This window comes from Microcaecilia unicolor, chromosome 4 (assembly GCF_901765095.1).
Source record: "Microcaecilia unicolor chromosome 4, aMicUni1.1, whole genome shotgun sequence".
Lineage (NCBI taxonomy): Eukaryota > Metazoa > Chordata > Amphibia > Gymnophiona > Siphonopidae > Microcaecilia > Microcaecilia unicolor.
This window is the reverse complement of record NC_044034.1, coordinates 265,700,717-265,713,416: the sequence shown is the minus strand read 5'-3', so window position 1 is coordinate 265,713,416 and position 12,700 is coordinate 265,700,717. Positions and strand designations below refer to the sequence as shown.

Sequence of the window (12,700 nt, the reverse complement as noted above, 5' to 3'; positions counted from 1 at the left end):
GCTCTACCAAGATACCCGCTCTCACTAGAAAGGCACGAGCCTGTGCTGTGTCTTGCAGGGCTCCTATCTACTTGAAGTGTTGTACTGGATGGAGATGGGACCTAGGATAATTTATGACAAACCCCAGTAGCTCTAGCACCTGAATAGTCAACCGCATTGACTTGATTGCCCCTCCTGAGATGTGTTCTTGACCAGAATATCGTCCAGGTAAGGAAACACACACACTGCCAGTCAGGTAGATATACTGGACTTCTGCCAGGTACTTGATGAAAACTCTGGGGCAGACACTAGGCCAAATGGCATAACACAATACTGGAAGTAGTGTCGTTTCCCCCCCCCCCCCCCCCCCCCCCCCACACACATACACTCAAAATTTGGGATCAAAATGTGGGTACAGGCATACTTAAATCCAGAGAACAGCCAGTCATTTTCCTGAATGAGGGGAAGTAGGGTGCCCAGGGAAATCATCCTGAACTTTTCTTTCACCAGAAATTTGTTCAGGGTCCTTAGGTGTAGAATGGGCTGGAATTCCTACCCCCCCCCCCGCCCCCCCCCCATTTTCTTGATCACAAGAAAGTACCTGGAATAGAATTCCATCCCTTCTTCCCCTGGTGGTACAGGTGTGACCGCACAGGCCTGCAGAAGGGTTGGAGATTTCCTGTGCAAGTACCTGCTTGTGCTAAGAACTGATGCAAGACGCTCTTGATGGGCAATTTGGATGTTGCTAAAACTACTTTAGAGTGTCCGCAATGGACTATTTAAAGCATCCACTGGTTGGAGGTTATAAGGTGTCATCCGGAACTGATTCTCTGCGCGGCTAAGCTCTGCTGGAGCCAGTCAAAAGCCCGTGCCCTGCTTTGACTGGGGAGCAGACGGATTTCTGGGGCCGGGGCGGCCTGGGATGGGGGGGATACTTTGTCACCCAAGTAGATCGAGTGTGAGAATAGTATAAGTGAGCTTTTTAATGAAGTCAGTGACCTCTTCCACTTTCTCTCCAAATAAGCTGTCCTCTTGGCAGAGCATGTCTGCCAACCTCTAAGCAATGAGAATGCGCGCATCCCTACATCTACACCAGAAATTCTAGACGCAATATCAAAAGTGATATAAGCGCTGCTGGCCAAATAATGCCGACACTCCATTTGTTTATTGGCCAACTGGCAAAACTCGGCGGCCTGCTTCACAGAGAGAGAATCCACCAGATTAAGTTTACTATTATCTAGAGACTCCAAGTAAAGGCTTGTGTGGAATTGGAAGGACTGGATGCAGGCAACGAGCACAGAGGCCTGAAAAGTTTTTCTCCCAAGGAAGTCTAAAATTCTGGTCTCTCGCCCCAGGGGTGCCAAGGCATGAGAATGAGAGCTCTTTGCTGGGCCCTCTTGAATCTGGGAACCTTCTGAATACGATACTGTTCTTGGGTGCTACCTGCACTGAGAGAGGAGATTCCCAGTTCCTCATCAATACATCCTTAAGGATAGGGTGCAATGGCACAGTGACCCCTTCCTCCTCCGTTTCCAACTTAAATGGTATGGCCGCAGCCATCTGCCTGACAAAACCAGTAAAAAAAAAAAAAAGAGCATCTCTGGAGGAGATTTTTGTCTCTTGAGGTAAGGGATCAGATGGGATTCAATATGATTCCTCCTTCAAAAAGTAATGTGCTGGTGGGATAATTTTTGGACAGAAGGTGGAGATTGCAGACCTCATCAAGAAGCATACAGATACCACTGATTGATTCTCCTGTCAGGCACCTTCTGCACCTGCCTCTAGGAGGTTTTTTGGCAAGTCAGAGAGGTGTACTTATTACTCTGAGGTGTAGAAAACACCCCTTCTCGCTATCCTCAGCAGGCTCAGCTACAGCGTGCTCGTTCTCGTCAACAGCGTGCATCTAAGACCCAGACAGCTCCCCAGTCAAAGCAGGGGGCAAGATTTTGACTGGCCACAGTAGTACATAGCTGCTTTAAAAGGGTCCGTCTCTGTCAGACCTCCACCTGTGTCATGGGACCTCAATGTCACTGTCACCCAACTGATGAAAGCTCCTTCTGAGACACTTGATTCCTGTCATCTGAAGTATTTGACCTGGAAGGCTGTTACTTCAAAGTGAGGTTCAAGCCTTAGTGGCGGATGCACCTTATACAAAGTTTCATCATAATAGATGTCCTCTGCATGCACCCTAAGTTCCTACCTAAGGTTGTGTTGGAGTTCTATCTGAACCAGTCTACTGATAGAACCTCGATCCTCCGGTACTGACGAGGACGCCACTGAATCAGAGAATCTTCCCGATGTTGGGTTCGACGTTGACAAGTCCCAGGGCCTGCTAACAGCGCCCTGTATCGAGGCATGTGGAAACCCACTCGATGCTGATGCACAAGTGGTTACCGATGTCAAAGTAGCCATGGAGGTCAATGCAGTCAGTGCCAAAAATGATGGTCTGGCCTTTGAAGAGCCAAAAAGCTTCTCTCCTATTGAGCCAATCACACACTGTGCCCTGGCATGCATATGAAGACAAAGATCACAAACAGAGGAGTCATGGTCTAGCCCAAGTCACCCAATGCACCAGTTGGAGCCACTAGGAGCCTTCTGGCACATTGAAAAAAGAATTTTGGCTAAATTAAACTCAATCTCGAACAAGCACTCAAACGGAGGTCAAAGCTGCTGCTTAAGTGCACTCGCAAAAAATAAAAAAAAGCAGAAAAACTGGAGAAAAATACAAGGAAGGGAAAAACAGGAGAAATAAATTTTAAAAGATGATTACCCACAAGGGAAGGCAATTCTGATAGCAAAAAAATGTTTTGAAAAGTGCAGCGTGAGAAGACTATGCGAACATGTCCTCTCAGCTCCACAGAAGAAAAGAGACTGAGGAACCCATGCTCAAGTATTTTTTAATTTTTTTTAATTTTTGTTACATTTGTACCCCGCGCGTTCCCACTCATGGCAGGCTCAATGCGGCTTACATAGGGCAATGGAGGGTTAAGTGACTTGCCCAGAGTCACAAGGAGCTGCCTGTGCCTGAAGTGGGAATCGAACTCAGTTCCTCAGTTTCCCAGGACCAAAGTCCACCACCCCAACCACTAGGCCAGGCGGGAAGGCTCCAGAGCATGTGCGGTGGGATGCTACTAGAACATTCTCCTGTGCTAGAGATTTAGGCCCAGATGCGCTAAACCTTAACAACCCTTTAACGAAGAAATTTTCAACCGTAGCATGCATTAAAGGCCATTTTCTGACGACTCTAGCAGCTAACGAAAACGGAATGCAAACGAGTAACTACCATTGAAATGTGGACAATTCGGGATGCACTAACCATACCAACGATTGCACCGAATCATTTACCGTGATAAATTTAACGTGAGGTCAGAGCTGTCGTTAAGGCCTGAGCTGTCATCTCCCCGCTTCCCCCTGCAGCATAAAAATCCAAGCTGGCATGTTTAAAAACAAAAGTGAGATAAACAACATAAACACGTGGCTCCCCGCTTCCCTCTGCATAAAATAGAAAATGAAAACAAAATCAAAAAGGGATCGGGAAGGGGCAAAGGTGCTCGTCAGGAGCGTCCTGTATGGACGGCCTTGCCGCCCCCCCCCCCCCCCCCCCCCGAAGTCCCCGCTGCTCCCCGCTTCCCCCTGCATCAAAAAAAATTAAGATTTTAGCAGCCCAACCCCCTCCCTTACTTTCTCTCACCATCCTCTGCCCCCCCTGCCCCACCCCCTGAGGTCGTTGCCGCCGCCCCCCCCTCCGCCTTGCCGGGCCCGCGCAGCGCCTCACCTCTGTATGAAGGCACTGCACGGGCAAGAAGAACATCTGATCACCGCGAGTCTTCAGGATGTCTCTCCTTCCCTGACCTGGGCCCACCAGTAAGCTACTTACGTCAGACGAGGGCGGGCCCAAGTCAGGGAAGGAGAGACGTCCTGAAGACTCGCGGCGATCAGATGTTCTTCTTGCCCGTGCAGCGCCTTCACACAGAGGTGAGAGGTGCTGCGCGGGCCCGGTAAGGTGGAGGGGGGGCGGTGGAGGGGGAAGCGGCGGTGACGACCTCAGGGGGCGGGGCACGGGGGCAGAGGATGGCGAGAGGCGGAGCTGTGGGAGAAAGTAGAGAGAAAGGAAGGGAGGGGGTTGGGCTGCTAAAATCTTGATTTTTTTTTTTTAATGCAGGGGGAAGCGGGGACCTCGGGGGGGGGGGGGGCCAAGGCTGTCCATACAGGATGCTCCTGACAAGCGCCTTTGCCCCCTCCCGATCCTTTTTTGATTTTGTTTTCATTTTCTATTTTATGCAGAGGGAAGCGGGGAGCCATGTGTTTGTGGTTTTTTTTTTTTTGTTTGTTTTGACGTTTGTGGCATGCGCAGAGCAGCCAGCATAACGCTTGGCTGCACTGCGCATGCTTTAGGGGCCGATTACCGACTGGGATTACAACAGTTTAACGAATCTGTAATGCATTGTACTTCACAATATCGCACCGAACATGTGCGCCTTGTTTTTTTGATGCATTCTTCGTTTTTTCAAATTCGGTAGATTTTTTTACGTATGGTTCATGCATCTGGGCCTCAGGGTCTGCACCATGGCTCTGTCGGATGTCGTAACCTTGCATATAAGGCCTTTCGTAAGAGAGCGCACAGAATATCTAAACCTATGGAAACTGGGTTCATTATCTATTGTGCACCAATGCAGAGAAGACTGCAGAAGACTTAAGACCCAAGGACAATGTTGTGGCTGTAACGCCAAGTCTGAAGAAGCATACAGCTTGGGAGAAGATTATCTGAGGAGAAATGTGACAATTATCTCAGATAACCCAAGATCCCTGTTAATCTGCTGGCCCCTTCCCCCACCACCCCTGACTATCCTCACCAAAAGTTGCAAGGCAGGAGTGATGTATCGAGGAGCTAAAATTGTGCATTCAGTTTGCCTTAGAAGCCATGCGCAGCATCATCAGCACACAGTTCTAAGTTACTGTATCAACCCTTCTGTCTTCACTTGAGTTTCATGACTGTATCCAAGTTGGAGACAAGCAGCCATGAGAGTCTACGCATCGCTTTACTATGGGCAGAGATCCTGAATGCCACATCAAAGGTGTCATAGGCTCCCCTGACCAAGAACTTTCTACAAACCTTCTGCTGCTTGACTAACTGGCGAAGTGGAGGAGTGGCCTAGTGGTTAGAGCACCAGTCTTGCAATCCAGAGGTGGCCGGTTCGAATCCCACTGCTGCTGCTTGTGATCTTGGGCAAGTCACTTAATCCTCCATTACCTCTGGTACAAACTTAATTGTGAGCTCTCCTGGGACAGAGAAATATCCAGTGTACCTGAATGTAACTCACCTTGAGCTACTACTGAAAAAGGTGTGAGCAAAATATAAATAAATAAATGACTGTTATGGTTTTCCGATCTGTTCCATCACGTTTTTTTTTAGCATATGTTGTAATAGATCCTCTTTCATTGCAGTTCCACTGTCTGTATACTTCACGGCTCTGTCTTTGGAACTTGGTAAAAGCAGAACTTCATATCTTTTCTTCCTAAGTCCCCTTCCCCCTTTCTCTCTTTCTATAGATAATACTGTCAATTTCCCATTAGCTTAGTTTGTACCCTAGAGGTCATAATTGACACTTCCCCTTTTTTTTATGATGCACATCTAGCATACTGCTAAAATTTGTCGTTTCTTTATCTATCCCTTCTCTTACTCACCAACAAGCCTATTCATTCTTCAGCTCCTTATTATCCCTCCTCTTCTGCCCAGTCTCTGGAACTCTAGTTATCTGTTCCCTTCTCGTCTATTGCTAACTCCATTCTATCTTGCCGAAAATAAACTTCCTGAGTCGGTTAGTCATGCTCCTTCTGTGGCTTATTCGAAATCATGCTAAAGGCACACACTTTTGAGATTAGCTTTTAAATCTTAACACTTTTTTTTTTCATTTTTAACCGTTCCCATGATAAATGTAACACCCTAATTTTCTTATTTGTCATGTTTGTCTTGAATAGAATGTAAATGCCATGGAGCAGGGGCTCTCAAGTATATATATATATATATATATATATATATATATATATATATATATATAGTGCTTTAATCATCTTGTAGCATTATAAAACTGATAAATAGCATGTAACTGTGAAGGATAATAGGTTTTATAGGCATATTCTGTAAATGGGCACTGTAATCACTTTTATTGATTTTAGAGTCTTAGTGTATTGTAAGTCTGTCTTTTATATTTCTAATATTATACTGCAGTGGTAGAAATTTAGTATCTGTACCTTTGTGTTTGGCGTTCTTGCATTTTCAGAAATACAGCTCTCTGTAGTCATGGTACTCCTGGTTTTGTCTAAAACCTCAAGTTCCCACTATTGAACCCTTTTTGAATGAACTAAAAATGCTAGCTTTTATATAATAACTAGTAAAAAAGCCCCGTTTCTGATGCAAATGAAACGGGGGCTAGCAATGTTTTCTTCTGTGTGCATGTGGGAGTGTGTGTGTCCCTGCCCTCTGGCCTCTCTCCCCTCCCCCCTCTGAGTCCTTCACTGTTACAGAGCCAGCGATTTGATTTCGTGCTCTGCTGTTTTCCTTCACTGACTGTTACAGAGAGGGCGGGGCAGACACTCATAGGGAAACCGGATACCTCGCCCCCTTCACACTTCCGGCTGGAGGCTTCATAGAACGTTGGTTTTGCCTTTTATATAGAGAGAGGATTTTTAAAACATAACATTAAAGGCAGTATCTCCAATTGGGTTATTTTTACACCTATGGTTATGAACCTCACTCCTAAGTAGGATTTCACTCTGAGATGCACTGCTTGTCTTAGTACTTGCAGTCTGGCTAAGAGGACTTCCTTCTGAAGTTTATAGAATGTGATTTGTATAGAAAACATATTAAGATCTGGAAATTCATTTTGATTTGTCCAGTTGCTTCCTATATGGTTTGATATTTCTGTATCTATCTGGTATATTTTCTTGTAATCATATATGTTGGTGTTTGAGGACATGGGCAGTCAGTGCCTCAACTGTTTGAGGAGACTAAGGTGGAGTGGGATGAGATGAGGGAGTGATGAGGCAACACCTACATTGTTAATAAAGGGATAGTAAGGGCATTTTAGAACACAGCAGGAAAGAAGAACCCCTTCACTGTGTGTCTGGTGCAGGTGCACAAGCTACCTCCTCCTTACTGTTACTGTAATAGAAATCCTGTGGTTACTGGTAGCCATAAAATGATTTGTGTATCGGTGTTTTTTGGTAGGTTGCTAGATGGTCACCAGGCTTCAAATCTGCTGGCATTTATTCCAAACGTGTGGTAACTTCTGTACCTAATGGTTGGAGTAGGAAGCTGAGAACCAGGGAAGCCAGGATTCAAATCCCACTGCTGCGCCTTGAACTTGGACAAGTCACTTACTGTATATGCTTGACTATAAGTTGATCTCATGTATAAGTCGAGGGCAGTTTTGGGACTAAAAATGGCCAGAATTGTTGTGACCTATGGGGTCATTCCATGCCAAGTGGTCTAAAATTAAAAAAAGTTCCCACCATCATGTTATCCAGTTTTGTTCAAATTTTATCTGTTGCGCAAGTCAGGTGTTAAACGAAGTTTCCCAAAATTTGAGGTCTCTAACTGCAATAGTTGCAGACCTAGACCCCCTGTACAGTTTTTAATGCTAATTCCGGTGGCATTGCAAAACAAAAACATATCAGTGTTGTAGAGCACAATTTTCTCTTTCAGATGATACTGTTCACAGGCTGATTCAGGCAGACTCTGTTTTAATAATTGGCTTTGAACTTTAGTACATTTTACCATTTGCACTGACAGTGCCAACTTTGAAGAGATCCTGCAGGGTGGTTATAGATGCTGGTTAGTTGCAAATCTGGCAGTATTATATCCAGCACAAGCATAATGCTTGTTCAAAATTTCAAGTCCGTATCTTTGCATGGAAGTTGTTGCGGTCTGAATATTGGTCCAAATATGTTCCGATGAGTCGCGACCAATTTTGATGCACACTTTGAGTCAACTTGTTTGACTGGATTTTGCATCCATAATGTTAAAATGTATTTCATCGGAATTAGCATGAAAAACTGTACAGGATTTGAATGTTTTAACCATTCTTATAAATGTGTTTGGATTTTATTAGACCCCAAGAATGGCATTTTGGTAAATATTGCGCGCTCATGGACTGACAACCTTTCAGAAAATGGGGGTCTAGATCTGCAACTGTTGCAGTTAGAGACCTCAAATTTTGGGAAACTTCATTTAACACCTGACTCGCGCAACAGATAAAATTTGAACAAAATTGGAGACATGATGGTGGGAAGGTTTAGACCACTTGGCATGGAATGACCCTATGTATAAATCAAGGTCACACACCGAGCCCAATTTGACAACAACCCCCCCCCCCCCCCCCCAAAAAAAAAAAAAAAAAAAAATTACACACACACTTTTCCCTGCCTCACTCACACCCCTCTCTGGCCAGCATGTCCTCTCTTCCCCTGATTCATTCACACCCCACCACACAGATTCAGCATGCCCTCTCTGTTGCTGCCCCCATACATATAGACCCAGCATACCCTGTCTGCTGCACCCCAAGGCATGTATTTTTTCGTTGGTTTCTTCCTTCTCTTCCCCCCCCCCCCCCCCCCCCCCCCCCCGTACCTTCAAATCTCTCTTCCATTCGCCACAGTGACACTGCAGCAGTACATCTAAGCTGCTTGGTCTGCTCCGGAACACCCCCTCTTACTCGTCCCATCCCCTCTGAAAGGTACACAGTGGATGGGGGTGTGTGTGTGTGAGATTGAGATGCTGAACAGTGGCTGGCGCTAACAGGGAATGTGGGGGGCTTAATTTTCTTAGTGCTACAGGTGTTACCCGTAGATAAGACATTTGTTTTTCACAGGCATTTTTCAGCACAAATTTCTCAACATCTCCTTTGCCTCAGGCTCAAGCTTAAGCTTTTACCGTAAGCCCTTCAGGGACAGGAAAATACCTACTGTACATGAATGTAACTTCCCTTGAGCTACTTTTGAGAAAGTTGTGAGCTAAATACAATCCAAAATCCAGTACCAGGCATAGAAAGTTACTCAGGGCTTGTAGAGAAACTTTACCATACCATAACAACACTAACTTCCAGGAGTTACACAACAAGGGATTACCTAGGAAAAGGCAGTACTGTGAAAATTGCAGTGAGCCCAAGAACAAGATAGCGGTCTAAATTTCAAAATAATGATGTATTCCTTACTACATTACAAATTAATAAAAAGAAAATACGGTGATACTTTTATAATGAACTAACCTAATAAGTTTTTTTTTTATTAGCTTTCAGAGGCTAAAACCTCCTCCCTTAAATCAGGAGAGTGCTGTTATGGTATACTGTCCTGATCTGAGAAAGGTGTCAACTTATTTTCCATTTTTTTTAGATTTTATTTTTATCTTAGTACCTTTGGAGTAGAATAATATGGCTACTAAAATGAATTTCTTTTTTTCTATCTTTGCTGTCTGCCATTTATTTTTCTAATTGTGTTGGACCAGGTCTCTGGTTTCTGTGTTCCTCTATCTTCTCTTAACTCTGTCCATTTGTCATTTTTCTCTCACTCCTGTTTTCTTCACTTCCTCCACTATATCAATCTCCAGCGTTGATTTTTTTTCCTTTCAACTTTCTTCCGTTTATTTTTTTGCCCCTCTGTCCAGAATGAATGAAATCTGGACAAAGAGGCAGAAAAATAAATGGAAGAAAGCTGGAAAAATATTTAATTTCCTTTTTACTGTATTTATAGCAGGGCTGCTCAGTTCTGGTCCTCAAGATCTACAGGCAGGCCAGGCTTTCAGGGTATCTACAGTGAATACACGAGGGAGATTTGTATTCAAAGGAAGCAGTGCATGTATATCTCTCTCATGCATATTCATTGTGGATATTCTGAAAACCTGGCCTGCCTGTGGACCTTGAGGACTGAAATTGAGAAGCCCTTATGTGCAACTTACCATCTCTTTACCTCACCCTGGCCCTCCCATTCCCCTTCCTCTTATTCCCAATTTTTCACTAACTATCCCTCCCCCTTCTATTCGGCATTTCTTCTCTCCTTCCCTCTCCCCCCTCTATACATGTGTTCTATTTTAGTTACTGCTATGTATTAGTGTAAATGCCTGTTTGTTAATGACTATGCAAGAGATAAATGTTCATGCACTATGTTTGTTGTTTGCAAATTTATCTCATGCATATTGGGTATTCTGAAAACTTGACTGGCTGGGTGTGTCCTGAGACTGGGTTGAGAACCCTTGCATTAGGTGCATGTAGCACTGTACATTGTGTGACTGTACAATATGACAAACTCGTTATTTTCAGAAAGCATATGACTAGGGCAGGGGAGTGCCCAAGCTCAGATCTGGAGTGACCCAACAGATCAGGTTTTCAGAATATCATCAATTAATATGTATGAGAGATCTGTATACAAGGAGTAGTATGGATCACATCTGTATTCATTAGGGATATCCTTTAAACCTCACCCGTTTCAGCCCTGGAGGATTGAACTTGTGCCACACCTAGGCTAGTAGTTTGAAAGAACTTCAATAGCTTAAACTTTGTTTCTATCTTTTTAGGGGTTGTGTCACTAGTGGCTGTTCACCCTTCTACAGTAAATACACTTGGAAAACAGCTTCTGCCAAAAACATTTGGACAGTCCAGTGTCAATATTGCACCACAAGTGGTAAGAAGACAAATTGTATTCTGTTGATTGACATTTTTTTTTTAATAAGCAGCCATTCTCTCTCCATTTTTCTGTACTTGTACTATTTGACCACTGTGCAGATATATAGTCAGCCCGGAGCGCTGCTGTACTTCTGCTGGCCTGAGCATATATTTCTACAGCTGCCATGCTGTGTTTTCTTGTTACTCCAGTGGAGGGATGTAGGGTGTGGGAGAGAGCCCTGAGTGTGACTCTGTGACAATGAGCATAGACTGTGTGAGTGCAGCAGAGAATGGGACATGAGGTTATTCAAATTCTAATATCGCTCAGTACATACTGTACTAATATTAATATCCCAGAGCTGCACCTGTCAGAGCACTACATCTTGTATTAATCTGGTAGGGGCAGAGTTAGCATCATTTTGTTTCTGAAATAATGCATTATTAGTGGTATCACACAGCATTTGTGTTAACATACATGTGGCTTTATGGCAATAGCAGGTGTGAACTGAAGCAGTAATAGCCTTTAAACAAAATAATGTTGGCATAATCACCTGGCAGGCAGCAGGCCAAGTTAGTTACTTATGCCAAATGGCATGTGTAATCGGCAAACTATGGCCAGTGAGCCTGCATTGATTATTCATAAAACAGCATCAGTAGTCTGTGGAGCTGCTTGGCCTGTGGAAGGCCACAGGGAGGATGGCAATATGTGGGTGGTAGAGATGCCGGACAAAATGGTAGAGACTGTTATAAAGAACAAAATTACAGAGCATATTCAAAAACATGGATTGAGACAAAGCCAACATGGATTTAGTGAAGGCAAATCTTGCCTCACCAATCTACTACATTTCTTTGAAGGGGTGAACAGACATGTGGATAAAGGTGAGCCGGTTGATATTGTGTATCTGGATTTTCAAAAGGTGTTTGACAAAGTGAAAGACTCCAGAGGAAATTGGAAAGCCATTATGGATTTAAAATTGGTTAAATAAGAAAACAGAGAGTAGGGTTAAATGGTCAGTATTCTCAATGGAGAAAGGGTAGCTAGTGGGGTTCCCCAGGGGTTTGTTCTAGGACCGCTGCTTTTTAACATATTCTTATTAATGATCTAGATATGGGAATAACTAGTGAAGTAATTAAATTTTGCTGACGACACAAAGTTATTCAAAGTTGTTAAATCACAAGATGATTGTGAAAAATTACAAGAGGACCTTACGAGACTGGTAGACCGGACATACAAATGGCAGATGACATTTAATATGAGCAAGTGCAAAGTGATGCATGTGAGAAAGAGGAACCCGAATTATAGCAACATAATGCAAGGTTCCACATTAGGAGTCACCAACCAGGAAAAGGATCTAGGTGTCATCATTGATGATACTTTGAAACCCTCTGCTCAGTTTGTGGCGGCAGCTAAGAAAGCAAATAGAATGCTAGGTATTATTAGGAAAGAAATGGAAAACAAAAATTATAATACTTTTGTAACACTCTATGGTGCCACTGCAACTTGAACACTGTGTGCAATTCTGGTCACCGCATCTCAAAAAAGCTATAGTGGAATTAGAAAAGGTACAGAGAAGGGTGACGGAAATGATAAAGGGGATGGGACAACTTCCCTATGAGGAAGGGCTAAAGTGGCCAGGGCTTTTCAGCTTGGGGAAAAGACGGCTAAGGGGATATATGATAGAGGTTTATAAAATACTGAGTGGAGTGGAACAGGTAGATGTGAATCGTTTTACTCTTTCCAAAAATACTAGAACTAGGGGGCACACAATGAAGCTACAAAGTAGTAAATTTAAAGCAAATCGGAGAAAATATTTCTTCACTCAACATGTAATTAAACTCTGGAATTCGTTGCCATTGAATGTGGTAAAAGCAGTTAGCTTAATGGGGTTTAAAAAAAAGTTTGGATAACTTCCTAAAAGGAATGTTCATAAGCCATTATTAAGATCGACTTGGGGAAAATCCACTGCTTATTTCTAGGATAAATTCAATAGAACAGACCAAAGATTTTTTTTGTGTGGGGACTTTCCAGACAATACACTATACAACGTTGTCCCAAACAACTATAG

General features: G+C 43.7%; 1 protein-coding gene across 3 annotated transcripts in view; it reads left to right on the top strand.

Annotated features, from left to right (window-relative positions):
- TFDP1 (transcription factor Dp-1) overlaps positions 1-12,700 on the top strand; it is a 172,703-nt gene that overhangs the window by 60,611 nt on the left and 99,392 nt on the right. For all 3 annotated transcript variants that reach the window (XM_030201495.1, XM_030201496.1, XM_030201497.1), the window contains exon 4: positions 10,547-10,653. In XM_030201495.1, the coding sequence (XP_030057355.1) occupies positions 10,547-10,653 (107 nt within the window). The remainder of the gene's footprint in view (positions 1-10,546; positions 10,654-12,700) is intronic.